The 18,172-nt window shown below is 44.7% G+C and overlaps 1 protein-coding gene across 7 annotated transcripts in view; it reads right to left on the bottom strand.

The window, feature by feature from the left end:
• Positions 1 to 758: 758 nt before the first annotated feature.
• Positions 759 to 18,172, bottom strand: part of UNK (unk zinc finger) — a 43,175-nt gene continuing 25,761 nt past the window's right edge. Inside the window, exons 8-17 of one of the 7 annotated variants that reach the window (XM_058852303.1) lie at positions 17,927 to 18,069; positions 16,637 to 16,684; positions 15,572 to 15,772; positions 11,496 to 11,564; positions 10,677 to 10,851; positions 9,443 to 9,544; positions 7,739 to 7,927; positions 4,827 to 4,924; positions 4,062 to 4,319; positions 759 to 3,688 (exon numbers count right to left, since the gene is read on the bottom strand). In XM_058852303.1, the coding sequence (XP_058708286.1) occupies positions 3,533 to 3,688; positions 4,062 to 4,319; positions 4,827 to 4,924; positions 7,739 to 7,927; positions 9,443 to 9,544; positions 10,677 to 10,851; positions 11,496 to 11,564; positions 15,572 to 15,772; positions 16,637 to 16,684; positions 17,927 to 18,069 (1,439 nt within the window). In that variant the 3' untranslated portion in view covers positions 759 to 3,532. Of the gene's footprint in view, positions 3,689 to 4,061; positions 4,320 to 4,826; positions 5,009 to 7,738; positions 7,928 to 9,442; positions 9,545 to 10,676; positions 10,852 to 11,495; positions 11,565 to 15,571; positions 15,773 to 16,636; positions 16,685 to 17,926; positions 18,070 to 18,172 lie in introns of all 7 variants that reach the window. The other 6 variants (XM_058852300.1, XM_058852299.1, XM_058852306.1 and 3 more) reach the window with 6 other exon arrangements.

Raw genomic sequence — 18,172 nt, 5'->3', positions numbered from 1 at the left:
GGGGTGACTGAGTCCATTCAGTGTTACGGGCTTCCTCCCAGGGTAAGGAATTCTCTTCATTGTCTCAGCTGCACAAGCCTTGCCAGTGGCTCAGGTTCAGCTTCAGAGATGAACAAAAGTGTAAAACCCTTCAGCAGGGGATCAGCTGCAGGGACCCCCCAGGGGAGGGATCTGCTTTAGGAAATGTGCTCCAGCTCTGGGAGCCTTCCCGGGTCCCTCCCGTGCCACAGCAGGCACGTGGCTGCGGCACCTAAGGCTGGAGAGGAGCTCAGAGTGGTCCTGTTAGCCCAAAATGCCAACATCCTTCAGCTCCTGGCTCTCACCTACAGCTCCAACCCTGCTTGTTGCTCTGGATCTACCCAGGCTCCTGTTGTCCCAAGCCACCTGCTTTGGGTTGGTTTTCCGTAATAATGTACAAGTTTATTGACCTTTAGGATGCTGTGGTTTCACAACACAACCACAACTCCCTTCCCCCAGCTCTCAACTCAGAAGTGTCTGACCTGCCCAATTCATCAGCCAGGTCAGCTCTTCTGAAACTCCCAAAAACTTGGGGAGGAAAATGTCATTATCCAAGGACTCTGTGTGAGGGGGCAGGACCCAGATGTGGTCAGGGCTGTTCAGCAGGGCTGCTCCCCCAGGAACCCTGTGTGGATCCCACTTTTGTTTGTTTGAAGCCCCCTCAGCTCTGCTGTGTTACTGTGTGTCCTGTAAAGGGAGTTCCTGCTTCAGAAGGAAGCCTGACAGTACGTGACAGGGGCTGCACTTATTAGCACCAGGTTTATTTCAGCTCTTTTTACACCACACAAAAGCTGATCACAGACTCTCAAGCCTCAACTGCAGTGCTGTGATTATGGTTTGTCCTTCCTGCACGGAGCAGGCAGCAACAACTGCTGGAGTGGGTCAGGAATGATGCTCCTTCCCCCTGCTCCCACCTCATTTGGTTCAGAAATTGTCTTTAAATGGCCCACCAGAACATTCACAAAATATGCAAAGATGAAGTTCTCTTTTCCATCTGATGCTTAAGAAAATAAATTCACATTTCAATATTCCTCTCCTTTTTTTTTTTAAAGCAGCAAACAAATAGATAGAAACCTAAATTTAGGAAGTGTTTCTTCAAGAACCAGAGGAAAGTGAGAAAATCTATGTGCTTGTGCAAAGAGAGTGCTGAGAGAGGTTGGGGTGGGGGCAAGGGAAGGGTCTAGTGCTAATTCCTTCAGGCTGCTCTGCCATGAGTGCAGTGTGGCAATGGAAAGTTAAAATTTAAGGGCCACAAACAGGTGAAATTCTGAATTCTTTGGTCCTTCAGTATAAGTTTTAAAACAGAGAAACTGTTTTACTCAAAAGGGAAAAACACATTTTCTCTGGCCAGGAATTTTTCCTTGTACCCCAGGGAAACTGGGGGCAAACAGCTCTTTCCCCTTAACCCCCCCAAGTCCTGCATCACCCCGTGACTGGAAATCCCACAGAGACAGCCCAGGCTGCCCTCAGGGGATAAGTTCCATGTGGAGGGATTCCCTGGTGGAGTCACGGAGCTGGTGCTGGACAGATCTGGAAAAAGAGGGTGGGCAAAAGGCAGCATCACCCCTGAGCAGCCCCCAGGGAGGAGCAGAGAAACCCCCATGCTCATAAAAAGTGTTACAAACCATAGCCAAAAACGGGCTGATCAGCTCTGCTGCTTATAAATATTAAAGACCTGATTCAAGAGTTTATTTCCTATGATTTAAGTTAGTTACAAAAAAAACTTTTTAGTATTTTTTTTTCTTAATTGGGCTTTTTCCTCCTCCTCCCCCCCACTTGAATTTTTTTTTTTTATTTTTTATTTTTCCTAAAAAAAAGAGAAATGTTCACGTATTTTAATAAAAGGTCTTTCCTTAAGATCAGACCAAGGCAGATGTGCTGCCCCATGGCACAGACATTCAAAGGCTATAACCAAACAACATAGCCACAATAGTCACTCAACAGTGTCTCTCCATTAAAAAAAATTAAAAAACCTGATGCTAGTTACAATAAAATACACATGGAAAAAAAGCATTTTTACCAAAAAACCCAAAAACAAGTTAATGGGAAAACATAAAAAAGAACTACACAGAGCTGCACTTAAGAGATCATCTGGGAATGCATATTAACCCCTTCCATGGAGAGGAAAGGTGGAATTATGGAAGCAAACCTAATTATGTGTTTGTATTAAATATGAAGCTTTCTGAGAGGCTCTGGTAAAAATTCAGTTTTCCTACAATAGTGGGCAGCTGGAGGTTCCAGTGCTTTTCCAGGTCAGGGAGGGGCAGCACAGGACCATCCCTGTGCAAAATAAAAATGTTTAGTCAACTGAGTGGCCTTTTGGTTGAGATCCCAGCAGGTTACTGCAATCCACCTGATGTAAAATCCAATGGACATGCTGGTAGGGAAAGTCACAGGAAAGCTCAGCTGCTGGGCAGGTCTGAGCTGGTGGCATTTCTCTGTCCTGCTGGACTATTTCTGTCACCACACATCTCCAGCACAAGGATCTCTGGAGCCAGCAATCCACAAACCACCCTTGAGCTGCTGATACAGGCAACAAAAATGTCCTCAGCCTATCTGGAATTGGTTCATGCACTTCAGCAGTGACTACGAGTCAGGTCCCTGTGGCTAAAACAAAACTAATCTGGTCTGAAACAGTAAAAAGTCTCTGGACAGCCACCAGACAAAGGGGTGCCTGGAGAGAACTAACCTCTGCATCCAAATTTCCTTCATAAAGGGCTTTGGCTCACCCAAGGGCAATACTTCTAAGGCTGCTCAGACTTGGAACATGTTGGCTGCATCAGAAGTGAACATTGGTCACTGAATTTTGGGGCTTGGCTTGCTCTAGGTCCAATATAAATATTTTTTTTTCCCTCTTTTCTTCTTTTCATACAAATATACAAAGAGCGTAAAAAAATTTAAAAAGTGAACTTTGCTGATTAAATGACAGACAAAGTTCCTGCACATTCAGAGATGGGCAGTGTGAGGCCCTCCAGGCAGGAGCCTGGCAGAGCTCCCATCAGGGAGGACGGCTTTAACCAAGCTGGGTCAGTGAAAGAGCAGGGGGACCGAAGGCATGAGCAAGTCATTTCAATCCACCTCGATCCTCCCTGTGATCTCAACTCTTCCTCTGGAAAGCACGTGGAAGCCCCTCTTGCCCACTCTAAGTCCTTCTGGAAATAGTCAAAAATTTGTTATCACCTAAATAGAAAAGAGGAGAAACACAGACTCTTTGCAAATGGCCCTTTGATCTGTATTAAAAACAGCTCTCAAAGTTCATCAAGAGTTAGAATTAGTGGGGCACGGGTGAGGGGCAGTTTAGATACGGGATGTAAAATATTAAAAAGTGCTCTGCAACTAATTTTCTGTTTTCATGTGTGCATGTGCGTGTGTGTGTGCACGTCCCTACACGTGCACAGCCACACCCATCCGCACACATATATACATATATATATATACACATACATATATATGTACGTATGTATAAAGTTAAAAAGTTCTATAGGATATGATCAGAAGGAGTGTCCTCGGGAGGTCACGACTGCAGGGAGTGGGGCCTGTTGGGGTGGCAGATGGGGCACTCGCCCTCCTCAGCGCACGTCTCGCACAGCACCGCGTGTTGGCACGGTAACACCACCCGGTTCTCCTCCTGACACTTAAGGCATTTCACTGACTGCATCTGAAATACCGCCTGCAAGAGAGGGGGACAGGGCACAGCGTCAGTGTCACACACACAACAAAGGGCTCAGCGGCTTGGGGAAGGGCAGGGAGCAGCAAGTCTACCCTGTTCATGTCCTGAAGCAAAAGTAAAGCAGCACAGTGTGATGCCTTTCAGGACCTTCAGGATCAACAGAGCTGCTTTGACTGATTTAAGTTCTGTACTTTAGGTACAAAGAAGATGGAGTTATTTTCCTGTGAGCCAGCTAGAGCTCACTTTGATTACATCTACCTGGAAGTGCTCTGATAGGCTTCTGATTTCTGGGTCTATTAAAGAAAAGGGAAAAAGCTGTGACCTGTAGGAGCACAGAGGGCAGAGCCCTGCCTTGCCAGGCCCTGGCACTCACCTTGTCCACTTTCTCCAGGTTTGCCCGCAGCTGTTTCTGCAGGGTGTAGAGTGACGAGAGCGAGAGCGTCTCCAGGTCAGAGAAGGAGCGCAGGAACTGCGGGTCCTGGCCGGTGTGGATCCTCTCCAGCTCCTCCTGCAGCTTCTTCACTTGCAGCTCCAAGGCTTCCCTCTGCTCCCGGGCCAGTTCACATTCCATGTTAGCTGTGTTGGCGCGATCATTTGCCTCCTCTGCCTCCTTTTTCCAAGCATCACAAGCCTGCAAGTTCCAACAAATGGGGTAAAAGAAGCAGTCTGAAAACTTGGTCTGCCTCCAAAGAGAAACCCAGGCAAAACTATCAATTTCCATACACTCCTCACACCAGTTCTGACCCATCTGCCCTGTTCCCAAATTCTGAAACATGTTTGGAGCCTTACTTCAAGGCACTGCTCACTCCACATATCCCATCTGCTTGGGCCGTGGCTCTACTCGTCTGGCTCACAGTGTCCAGGGGATGAACTTTCAAACTGACAAATTATCATGGATCAAAGCTCTGAGAGACTGTCAAATGCTTCAGAGTGCCTGTCCTGACATCTGGCCTTGCACTTCCAGCACCTGAACACACCAGGCCCAGTGACTTGGTGATTTCCAAGGGAGAGGAAAGAATGCTGAGAACCTGTAAAACCTACAGCTCTGTCCATCACCTCCACGTCCAGAAAGAGTCTGTTGAAAGGCTGACACCCCCTACTCCTTTACACTCCCTAATCCCATGATTTGCCCAAGTACCTGCTTGGCTTGTTTCCAAGACTCTTCCCACTGCTTTATTGTGCCGTTGGCTTCGTCCAGTTCTTGTCGTAGCCGTGCCATCTCCGCAGCACCTGGACCTGACAGAAATGCAGGTGAGGTACTGGGCGAAAAACTCCCCGAAGCAAAGTGTTCCCATATGCTGCTGTTCATCCCATTTAAACCTGTTTCACAGGGAAATAGAGAGGGTTATGTCACAGGTGCTGGCAATTTCCCCATTTTCTCCCTAACCTGTGAAATCCAGGATTCAAAAATGTGTAAATAGGATACAAAGTTCATTTAGGAATCAGTTTCATCCCCATGACCCCAGAGTCCATCACAGAGGGACTTTATAGGGAAATTTCACACTATTAGGCCTCATCTTTAGTGATGGAGGAAGGAACCATGACACTGAGTGGAGGCAACTCTTGAATGAGGCTGTTTTTAGAAGCATCACTTTCACAGCAGAGCTGACTGTCAGCTTGAATGCCCCTTCTTTCAGGAGAACCCCTGCCCTGCTTCTACATCCCCACCTTTCAGGGCAGCACAGCCACCAGAGTTGGTTCACAGAGCCCAGGTGGTGCTTCCTCCCACCCTACACCCTGAGAAACTCCTGCTTTTGTCTCCTCAGCGTGGGGCTTAGAAAAGGAGCCTCACTTCCAAACAGTGACACAAAAATGCTCCAAGTCATTACTGTTTCCATACACAAGGAACAAAAGTGGAAAATCCTGTTTATAAACAAGTAGAGACAATAGTATCTGTATCTGCTTCATCCCCTGCAGAGCTCTAGCACTGAGCTAGTGAGCAGCATCCAAGAAAATGAATTAGCCATTTCTCTATTTTAGCTTGTGCAAATAAACTCTCTTTTCAGGAAGAAATTCAAGGCTTAGGAGACAAAGGAGTAGCATATCAGTTGTAGACAAAACTGGCTATTTTTCCAGAGTCCAATGTTTGCACATTCAGGGGAAAACTAGTAGGAAAAGGTAATATTGAGGCAGAGTGTGGACTCTTACCCACACAATTTGCTCCAGTTTGATGTGGGAGTCATTTTCATGCAGTGGTGTTCACCACTGGCTGGGAACATTCCTAAACCGAGCTGCAATTGATAATTCTGATCTCACAGCAGCTAAACTGTCCTGCAAGTGACCCCTGGAGTCAACAGCCTCTCACTGAGGTCTATCCCAGCAGCATTGACTTCCCAGCCAAGACACAAATATACAGCTGAAAAATAGTAACTCGTCTTCACCAAGGGTTTAGGCACATTAACTCATTCAGCAGAGCAGCAAAGGATCTTTGCCTGCTCAGGCCACTTACCACAGATCCATTTCAGCTGCTCTGAAGAGTGCTCAGTTGAAAGCAAGAAGTTTTAATGGAATCCCAACTCACATTTTGTTCTTTAAACCTCAGTTTTCTTGAATGGGAATCCAGCATTAAGCAGGATGCTGGCAAGCCACAAATTCTGCCACAGTGCTGACCAAACTGATCTTTCAATTTAAACTCCCTCTTCCCAGCTGCTGTTCTCATTTCACATTGGAAGTATCAAGCCCCTTTGGACAGGAAAACCTCTGCATATTTCGCACCTAGCACAGTGGAAACCAGCCCAAAACTAGGTATTTTAACTCAATTTCAATACAAATAAGTGATTAGCTACACACTTGACATGTTATGAGCATTCATTAAGTTAAATGGAACAGATGATTGCCAACTGCTAAGAAACTATTTAAATATCTTTTCAAAACCCCAGCAAAGGATTTGTTGTGTTCATGGAAAAATATCTTTTATAAATAAATTATTTTAATGCATTTGTGAATTTCCTGCAATTTTTTTGCTTTTTATTTGTATAAATACACAGTCAAGATAAACATAACTAATTTCTTCTGAAACAGCAATTTTTCCTTTCCTTACAAAAACTGGGATGAACAGCCAGCCTCAACCTAATTAAGAGCAGAGATGGCTTCTGATGTCTTTTATTACAGTTAATTGTAAAAGCTGTTAAAGCCAAACAAGCAGCAATGGCAAGCATGGAAGCATGGGCTTGGGCTGTGCAAACAAGGGATGGAGTTACACAGATAAGTGCATGCAGAAATAGCTTACACAAGCATGTAATCATTTTATTAGGTTAAGCTGAATATTAAAGATTAAAGTGTATCTCAGATTTTAAGAGGCATTTATGTCTAGCATCAATAGAGAGAATTAATATTTACTGTTACACACAGAAATGAGCAGAACTGGTGCCCCTGTAGCCTGGAGGCCAAACAGTTTTATTTCTCAAGGTAATCCTGTGTCTTGATAATAAAATAGATTTGTCTGCTAAATTCCCTGTTTTTCTTGATACAGCTGAAGCTCCAAAGTAATATCTCTTCCTTCAGTCCCTCATGCAGGAAAAGGACCCTTGAGGAAGGGAAGGAGCAAAGGGGACAAAACTGGAACACTGTCTTTTTGCAAAGTCCACACTGCAGAATTGGTGCAGTGTCAAACAGTGGCCCAGGTCTGCTCTAGAGCTCCCAGAAGCCACTCTGACCCACAAGCAGTCCCAAGGGCAAACTGCAATCCCTACCTAAACTAAGCCAAGATAAGCACCCAGCTCTGAGTTTTATATGAAGTCTCAGCAAAGCACTGCTGGCTGGAAGAGGCAGAGCTCCTTTCCCCAAAAGGCATCATCAGAGCAAGACAATTAACCTATAAGTCCTTTTTTCTCAGCCCAGAAACCAGGGAAGTAGAGGGAATTGCTCCCTTGTTCATGAGGTATTAGCTGACTTTTGGTAAAACAGCTTCTAGTCCCATTGCTGTTCTCATGGGAAGAAGAGATACATGGCAGCAGTGAAATAACACATTGAAATTAAAGCCGACTGAAAAGAAAATACTTACATGGCACAGACAGGCATGTACATGGGACACACACACTGTGCATTTACCTAATGATCCATGAGAAGCTGATGTGCCCAGGAACGTGTTTTCTGACTGGCTTAAGTGTCCCTGGGGCTGATGGAGGAAATGCGATGAGAGGCTGACCGGTGGAGAAGGAGAGGCGGAGTGAAAGGAGGCAGAGCTTCCAAGGGACCCGGGGATATTTACAGGAGCAGAACTTTGCAGCAAACTCCCACCTGGACAAAGAACACACAGAGAGGATGGCTATGTATGACCATGAGGTGTGGGCACAGGCAGGAGTTCAGAGCAGGAGGTGTCAGGTTCCCTTTCTCCTCCCTGAGCCCCTCGGGATTCCCTCCACTTTTCCTGAGGTTTCATTCCCCTCTCAGCCTTTAAGAGGAGCACTGAAGCTGCCATCCCATGACCCAGGCAGGTTAAAACTCTCCACAATTCAATGGATTACTCTTTCAGTGGCCAAAGGAACAAAAGGTTTTCTGACCAGAGCTCAGTCCTTCTAGTCAATCTAGAGAAGATAAATTTGGTATCTGGTGAAATACTTCATAATGAAAAATTCACTTCTAAAACATCTGCCTTTAATAATTCCAAACAACCTGTAGTGAGAAGACCACCATGCTGGGTGGTCTCATGATCTCAACCACTAAAAACCAGTGACTAGCTGTAGTTACACATACCTGAGTGCCTGGATCTATCACTAATAAAAAACCCCAATAAACAAAAGCCTAACCACAAAAGCCATCAACCTCCCTTACACCAAAAGTTCTGCCTGCCACTCACAGATTTAGGGAGATCTCAGCCCTGCTCTCTCCGCAGCAATGTCTGTCCTTAGAAGGTCACCAGGTAACACCCAGGTCTGATGTGAAGAGAGGGAGAAGGGGAGGATCCCCAAGGCACTGCAGGTGGGGAGCAGCAACAGCAGGGCTGGCAGCAGACAGGGACAGTAAACCTCCAACAGGCTCTAATCTTTGGCAGGAAAATGGAAGTGCTATTCTTTCCACAGGTCCCTTCCTACCTCAATAAAACTCCAGGCAGTGCAGTTCCCTTGGAAACCTTCAGACAACTGGAGTTAGCTCCTGTTCAAACACCTGCTTTGCACAGCAAGGGTAGCCAGAAACTAAAACCACTTCCAAAAAAGTTAGGAGACGTTTCTTTTTTCACTGGACACCCATCAGAGACAGGTAGAGGAGGCCTTAGCCTACCTCCATGTATCAAAATGAGACAGACATTCCAGGAACCACATCAGCAGACCATGATGACACTCTGACAGATGGATGGCATTACCAGGTCAGTGAGTTTCCTGTTACAGCTAGGGAGAGTTTTCTGCTTAAGATGCAAATTGTTATACTTTGGCCTGATTTGAAATGTATCAGATGCCTTCTAGAGTCCACTTACACACTCAAAAAAAGAAAAAAAAAAAAAAGAAAAAAGAAAAAAAAGAAAAAAGGAAAAAAAAAGGAGGAAAAAAAAGGAAAAAAAATCAGGCAAGTCCCATTCAGTCTCAAGAAACATCCCCAAGACACCTGGGCCCAATGGAAACAACTCAACTCTTCTAGTGAGTAAGGGCAAGCTCTCACTTTAAAGATGCTCAAGGGTTGCCAGAGTTTGTTGTAACTGCTGTATTAACCAATGTAATTTTGGGACTGGTTTTAGGGCTTGGTTGGGCTGGCTCCACTGAGGTGACTGGGCAACACTGCTTGGCAGAAGATAAAGAAAGCTCTGTTGCTTTCATGTACCTATCATGATGCCACTCGTGTGGGGCACTGTGCTGCTGTCAAATGTCTTCTCCAGGGCAGCCACTCCGAATTCATTCAGGTCCAGGTCATCCAAGGCAGACTCTGCCAGACACAGAGGTACCAATTATGTTATAAAGGACCAACAACTTCAAGAGATAGGATGGCCCAAAGAGCCTACATGCAGAGGAGCCTGTGCTTGCTACCTCTCAGTGCCCTACTCTCCATCCTATTCTCAAATGGTTTGGCAGAAGTGTCATGGGCAGCTTTTCAGTTCAGGTTGTTTAACCTGACCTGTTTCTTTTTGTTTTAAAGTATTCCCAAATGGTATATGAAAACAAAAATCTGATGAATTAACAGCAGATCCCATAAGTCTTCCCCAAACTGCTCTTTTAACTCTGTCCCTTATATACAGGAACACTGGCTTATGGCATGTCTGGGTCTGGTTTGTGCTTTGTCCCTGCTTTCCTGAAAAGCCACTTGGAAAAGAAATACCACGAGAAGGGAACACTTGAAAAACATCTCTGAGGTTCACATATTGGGTAAAATAAAGCTTATTAATGCCTGAAACTGTTATATCTATTTGAACATGCCTCATTACTAATGATGATCAATATAATTCCAACCCACACATGCCCACTCATTTCTATTATTATTTTTAACAAATTAGTGAGATCACCTCAGAAACGTTATATTTAATTAAAAAAAGGAAAAAAAAGAAAAAAAGGAAGAAGAAAAACAGGTGACCAAAAAGCCTGTGCCTATCTAAGAGTGACTCCACTCTCTGGACTCTCCTGTTTTCCTCTCTCTTACAGCCTCTGTCCTGCACTCTACAAAGGGCAAAGTCCTTACAATCTACCTGGTGGTAGCTCTGGCTATAAAACTGTCATTTAGACCTGAGGGGTTGTAACTGTGGAAAATGCCCCTGTGATTTGCTGCCTAGTCCAAGACCTCTTTGTCACTTTGACAAAGCTAAAACTAAGGCCCTTTTACAGCATGTGACATTCTGAGTGAGTGGCTCAGAGGCCTTCAGTTGGTCCCGTGGATGAATTTCATCCAAAATGACCCGCAGGAAACATCAGATGTGTCACAGTCACAGAACAAGCTTCAGGAATCTGCCAGCACTGACAGACACAGAAAACTGGAGGTCACTGGAACACCCACGTTATTCCAAGTCTCATACCTGGTGATCCATGGCTGAGGAAGCCCTATTTTCATAAGTGAAAAAGGCAGTTACCTATGACAGACTCAACGGTGTCACTGGTTGGATAGAAGGGAAGGGCATTGGCATTCATGCCTGGAATGCTGCTGGTGCCGGCGGGGCTCGGGGGGGTTGCAGCCAGACTGGAGGTGATACTAGAGGAGATGCTGGATGTCAGTGGGCTCCCCACTGGGAGAATGCCCAGGATGTCCTGAAACAAGAGGTAGGAAATAAAACATCTTTATAGAACAACCCCTTCAGTAACGTGCAGGAACGAGCCAAATGCCAGCAACAAACCTGTTTCCTGCCTGCTTCCAACCTGACAGATGGCTATTGCTACCACAGGGCTGGGGGTGGGGAGAGATTAACAGCTTTTCTTTAATTTCTGTTGACTGTTCTCCATTCCATGTCCCCCCCCTGCCCCAGTATTCTAAACATCTTTCAGGCTGCCCCAGAATTAACTCCTGTGACCCACAGGTTGCATGCAATCACAGCCATGGGCCACACAATCACTCACTCAGCCTTAGCTCAGCACACGACTTAGAACCTGATATTAAATTCCCTTTGCCAAATCCTTGAACTTAGATGACTCCAGAGATCCATTCCAGCTCAATTTTCTGTAATTTGAAGACTCTCTCCTGCACAGTCCAACCCTATGAATCTACCCTGAATTCACTCAAGTCTAACTACTCACAAATAACACCTCCAGCAAATCATCCCATCTTCATAAAGTAATCCCTCCAGCTGAGCATCCCTAATGGTGTCTGGACTGTTATTTACTCCCTGCAGAGCTGTCTGGATCCACAGATTTCTCTGTGGTGCTGGAAGCCCTGAGCCCTGCCAGCAGCTCCATACCTGTTTGGGCTGTAACAAAGGTTGCTCCTGGCTCCTGTGTTCCAGGGAGTGGGACTTCATTTTTGCTTGCTGCAGTAAAGAAACAAAACAAAAGGTAAGCAGAAGGATTATTTAGCAAAATTAAAAATGACTGGCTGCTGGCTTTGGAGAAGCCATGGGAAACACAGTCCACTCCTCTCTTGGGCTGCTCAAGGCACTGGAGAATTTGGAGAGAGGAAAGGCACAGCAAACTGAAAACATTCCAAGTAAATTGCTTTCTGTATACCAAGACATCACCCCTAGAGTTAAGCAGAGACTTGTCACAGTGACATTTGCCTTTAATGTTGCTGTAAGACTCCTGCTAGCACAAAGCACATCATCAAAACCAAATTATTTTGCCTTGCTGTAACTAACTCATCAGCCCTACTAGCATCTAACGCCCAGAAAGGGCCAGAAATGATGGGAGGCACGCTGCATTGTTAAATTATGCAAATATTTTTCAGTTTGGGGAAAATAAAAGCATGTAGATTATGTTTTCCCTCAAACTTTTCCAGCTCCCAGCTAGGATTGCAAAGTAAAACACAGTGATAACTAACCCATTTTCAAAGCAACATTATCAAACTAACTTCATAAAAAATCCTCCCCTCATCCATTAACATAAGAGCTCAAAGGTAGAAAACATAAGTGAGACCAGGGCTGTTTGGAACTGCAAAACTGCATGATTGCCAATACACATTTAGAATCCCACTATCCAGGCTAAAAATTCAGCTTAAGGTCCTTCCAGCATTATATCCTTAATGGATATCAACTCTCTTGCTTTGCAACATCAGCCAGTTCTGCTGGGATTCAGTTGGGAAGTGGCTTCAGGAGCCTGTCAGAGTGTAACAGTCTGTCTGCAGGCCTTGCTCCCTTCCTCCTGTGCTGTGACATGGCACAGGGAGATCAATCCCAAATCCAGCACCATCTCTGCAGGAAACTGAGGCACAGTGTGCAACAGCAGCACATAAGGCACCATCTCGAGTTAAGTGATACCATTTGACTTCTTGGCCTCAACAGTCTCATGACAAAGATAAATTAATGCTGGAGAGGGGTGACGTAACTAGACAGGCAAAAGAGCAGCAGAAGAATTCTTCCCTTGGTTTTAAATAATTTTCTCTGCTCAGCTCTATGCCCATGGGCAGATGGAGAGGTCAAAGCCTGGCAGACAGGCAGTTGGGAGATGAACACAAAGATCCTTCTGCAGCAGGGACTGCTCTCTCCCACATCCCTGAACATGCTCCCAGCACAGGAGTGACGATGGGCTCGCTCTCCTTTGTGTGTGAGAGCTGTGCTGAGTGCCCCTGTGTGTGTCTGATAACGCTCCTGCTGCATTATCCAGCCCAGCCCTGCCCCGTTTGACACTCATCTGAGCACAGAATGCGCTGTCTCGGACGTCAGCAGCGGAGGGGAGGGCACACACGCAGCCATGCCCCCACTGAGAGGCTTCCTGCCAACGTGGGGAGCTGGCTCTGCTGCAGTTAAGTCTTACTGGAAGTGCTTTTTTTTCTTTAAGGAGGAGAAAAGTGAACATATTTCCAAGCTAGCCCAAATTCCCACTGCCTGGAATTCCCACAACACAAGGGAAAAATAGAGCAAACAAAATGCCACCGCTAAGCCAGTCTCCTTTAACTCTGAATAACATTAGAAAGGGCACACATAGAGACAGACACTCAAAAGACAGGCTGAAATTCTCCAGCTCTCTCTGCTGCAGTCAGGGAAGAGAACAAGGGACATAAATTATGAGTGAAACTAAATGTTTTCTGACCAGCATGGAAGAAACCTACTGTGCTGTGTGTCAAGACTTGGGAACACCTCCTGGTCGTGGCATTCAAGTCCTTCCAGTGCAGCCAGCATTTTTCCAGCTTGCTAAATCTTTTGGGACTTGGGAAAAGTATTTTTAGCTTTAACTGCTGGCTCAGCTTTACCATAAGCTATGTGGAATCTATTAAGACAGAAGGTGCTTTTTTTCATTCTAATAAGATAGAAACTATTTGTACCAATTCTACAGGGGAAAAATGACAAGCCCATAGCAGAACTGAGCCAGAGTGTCTCCTCTGACGTTTTCATACAGGAGCTGACAAAGTTAAATGCCTCATTATTGGTCTAATTTATAGGATATTTGGGAATCTCTGGTGCCCACTGCAGTTAAAGGGAATTACAGTAGAATTTAAAAAGTAAGTAATTACATATTAAAGTAAAATTAAATCAGGACACTTATGAGACACCTAATTTTGTCTGTAGAAGCCTAACATAAGGCAACTGTGATTACCTTCTGTCTATACCTTAATAATAGCTATTTATTCCTATTTAACATAGGTTTTGCTTAATTAAAGCCACATAATTAAGTAGTTAAGTGAATACGGTATCTTTGTAGCACAGATCTGACTTCAGATACAAATGCTCATCATCTGGCCTTCCTTTTACAAGTCCTATTCATGCTCCATCCCCTTTCTCCTTGGCTTAGGCTTGCTGCCCATTTTCTCCGAAGCAGGGCCTCCTTGGCACCCTGCCTCTGCTGGCAGCAGACAGGGGTTCTCTCAGTCCTTCAGCTCTGGGTTCACTCCTCCTTTGCAGCAGAGGCCACAGAGAACGAGGACATGTTTTTCCTTTTGTTTCTAAACAACTGTTACAAGCTGCTGTGCCTGCAAGAAGTGCCAGGATCACAGCATGCTCTGCTCTTTACCCCCAAAGACGTGTTGCATCAATTTGCAGTTTCCTAAGGCACATCCCCCTTAAGGCAGACAAAGGGAGCATTGATAAGAGAGCACACATGCATATAGCTTAATCTGGATTTGTCACTCCATCATTTTAATTAGACTAAACAGTGCTCAAGACTGGCCCTACTGCAAAGCTTGGCCATATTTTCCCAAAGCCATAAAAATAAATAAAACCCATGGAGTCTGCTTCTAAATTCAACTACTTTATGCAAGACCTTGTCTGGACAGGATATTTCCACAGTTCTCTCACAGCAGTGCAGGCTCATTAAGACTGACTTCTTTAATGTCACAGACCAAAGTTAAAACATGGTCAGGCTGAAAGCAGCACTTATTGTCCTCTCTTCTCAGGCAACACAGAACTAGTATTCTTATCCCTTTTTATACTCTTGTATAAAAGACCTTGTAGGAGATACTTTTGCAGGCACCTCCTCATAAAAGTAGCTATTCCCCTCCCTCTAAATCAAGATAAAGTTACAAACTCAGTGAGGAATAAAATCTGAAATAAAAACCCAAACTCTGGGTTGGGCTCAGGTTGGAAGGGGTGGTGCAGAGAAACTATTAATTGTAACATCAAGAAAGGAAATTCACAGCAAGAAGCTGACTGTGGAAAAGCTCATATGTGGCAAAAGAGCTGGAAGAGACTGTTCCAGACCTAGGGAGCAGCATGAATAAGGCATGACACCAGGAAGAAGACTGAGGAAACAGCAAGGCAAGACTGGGATATCCAAAAGGGATAAGAGGAAATGTCATTAAGAGATGTGGGTTGGGTAATATTCAGAGGGTTCCTCAAATAAGAATGAGAAATTCTAATTTAACACAGAAGCCACAGGATACAGCCACAGAAGCAAGAGAAAACTAACACAACATCTTTAATACACCAGAGGAATGGTGAACAGAGGACAAACCAAGTCATGGAGACCAAGGTAAGAGTTTGGAGAGGGAAGACAGAAGGAAGGATGAGTTTCCATGGGACAATTCAGCAAAAGACACAGCAACTCTTGGCAAGGACCTAAACATGGAAAAATAAAGAGCAAGAAGTGATGTGGGAAGCTACCCAGGGTCAACACAAGACAGAAGCTGAGAGGGATTAGGAAAACAAGCAGGAGCTCAACTTCTACAAATTGGGTGTGTGATGGCAGCAAGGGAGACAAGACCAGATGTGAGATGAAAGAGGCTGGAAGGGAGGCTGAAAGCAAGAGCAGAGATCCAGAAACTTCTCATATGAGACCAGTGCTTTTCCACTTTTGTTCCATCAGAAACAAAACCCCATTCATGTTAGACTGGGCAATTTCTCATTCTTTCTCATCCCCCCAATTCTTCCAGCCAATATTCCCCACTAACCTGGCATTTGAAACTCTTCAAATACTCGGCCCCCACCTGATCTTCTCGCTCAAACCCCGGTGCTTTCTTGTAGCTGCCGGCTGCTGTGACTGAGTCTGGAGGAAAACCAATGGTCTCCAAGCTGTGGGGCTTCCCAATGGCACCGGGAGGAGACCCACATATATTAGATGGGCTTCCAAGACTGCTGTTCCTACAAAGAATCTAACAGAGGGAACAAGTGTCAGGAAAGTACAGCCAGACAGCAGGAACCACTCAAAGAGAGGCATCCATGGAAGTGCTCGATCACGTCACTGTAAATTGATTACACTGACAGCCAACACAACCATACAAGCTTCCAGTAAACACTCATTAAAAACACAGGAAAAAGCTCCACTGAATTTACACAGTCCCACAATTATGCTTTTTCTGTTGTTACTTTGGAGTGAAGTCTTGTAAAATCTAACCTACAGCTCTATTGATATTTATTCTTTCTGAGGCCTCAGAGGTGACAGATCAGCTTCCCAAGACGACCATAACACTCCTGTCTTTCCTTAGGCTACAGTGGGTCCTGTCTGACTCTGGGTAGTGGTGTGGAACCTGGAAAGGTGCTGTGGCAGTCACAACAATTAGGCATATCTGAGCTATATGTACTACTGTATTTTTTGCTTTCTAGTTGGAAATCTCAAAGGTTTAGTGCAGACACAAGTCAGGTATCAAGAGCTGCATTAAAAAACCCAATGATTTCCAACACTTCCATTCTTTGGACTAATACCAGGGATCACAATCACATGCAACAAGGCTAGTTTTGCACTGTAGATGAAGCCACAGACAGCAGCAAAGGAAATTGAGTCTTAAAGAATGTGTCCGCCTGGATGAATGCAAATATCCCATTTCTCTGGGACAAGAAATTATTTGCCTCCACTGGCAAGCACGACTCTGCTTCAGACATCACAGATTCAAATGTGGCACAGTCTGGGCTGGCATTAGGGAAAAAAAAAAAGGAGCAGCCTACAATGTTTTTATTTTATTTTTATACAGACATTCTGCTGTCCACGCTTCCCTACAGTCGCAAAGATAACTACTCACTGTGGTGGAGGTGGGGCTAGTTGGCAGAGTTCCTGATTTATTCCACACCTACAGTACAAATACAAAACAGAACAGGCCACGTGAGGCTGGCTGCTACAGGGACCTTTTCTCTGATTAATTCATCATGTAAAATGATCACCAGCAAAACCATATTTGTTTGCAAGCTACATGCAGATGCCCTGTGGAGTGATGAAGTCATAGACAGACATGTGTTGCCATTTGGCACATATCCAAGGATTAGGAAAGACTGTTTAAAAGACTAAGAGCTTGAGATAGACAAGACCTAAACAGCCTAAAAGTTGGAGATATCTTCAACTGCCCTGCAGCTTTCAGAGAATTTAAACCATACCTTGGTAAGATTGCTTTCCAGTGTTATCTAGTAAGAGACAATATTATGTCCAGACTTTTCAAAATCTGTTTGGAATTCTACCCGCAATCCAATTCAGGACAACTGTGAACTATAAACACAGATTCTCTTTTCAAAGAGAGGGAATAAAATAAAGCAGAGGTCCTGGATGCGTTCACCTCAGTCTGACCAGTTTCAAATGAGTTAAACTCATGTCATTGTACCTTCTCAAAATCTCAGCCAACCATTTGAAAAGGTTACACACCTTATCAAGTGCAGTACAAACAGGAAAGACTTAACAAAAAAAAAAAAAGAAAAAGCTAAGTAAAAATGTAGTCTAGCATTCCATGGGTTTCTAATCTGACTCTGAATATCTGTTCAGCACTTAGACATCTCCTCTCTTGTATGGAGAACTAACTACCAACAATGTGGGGCATTACTGAAACATATCCCAGAGTTCAGCTATCTCCAGAAGTACAAGAGGGCGGGAACTAAGGATATCCTATAATGCAACACACAATATGCACAGGCTAAGGCTCTGAGATTACATATGTAAACAAACTCAATTGTAGTTATGTACTTTAGAGGCTGCTGGCTCACAGCCTTTAATTATAGGTCTTGGAAGCTAAGGCCAATATGTACCTCCAGACAGGAAGGAGTTGGACTTCATGTGCGGATGTATTCCACTTTCCTGAAAGTACATCAACAAACCCTGCACAGAAAGGAAGGCCTGGAATTTTTATAGGTGAGAGGACAATACTAAAGCCACTGAATGTATGTTCCAAAAATACAGATCCCTCTAAAAAACGTGGAGCTGAGAATTAAAAGAAAAATTTCATATCCTCTGGGCTTTTGGATACTTTTCTTGGAAGGAAGAACAGTGACTCTGAGAAACACAGATTTGCACAATATGGACAAGGCTTCTCCACAGAGCTACTACATACATTGCTAAGGTCTGGGGCATGTGGACTGGAAGGGCTGACTGGAACAGAGTCCCCAGCTGCTGAGGGCATGTACATCACTGCTGCTGTCTGGGTGGGGCTGGACACGGCCGAGGATTGCTGTAAATCTTCACTGAGCGCGGGCTCTGTGGGAGACAAAGCACAGGGAACACCACTCAAAGCTGGGCAATTGCCATGGAGCATGAGACATTTAGGAACAAGAATACTCAGATATTCCTGAGAGGAAAA

The sequence above is a fragment of the Poecile atricapillus genome, chromosome 17, assembly GCF_030490865.1.
Source record: "Poecile atricapillus isolate bPoeAtr1 chromosome 17, bPoeAtr1.hap1, whole genome shotgun sequence".
Taxonomy (NCBI): Eukaryota; Metazoa; Chordata; class Aves; order Passeriformes; family Paridae; genus Poecile; species Poecile atricapillus.
Note: the sequence above shows the minus strand (reverse complement) of the source record. Positions and strands in the feature narration are given on the sequence as shown.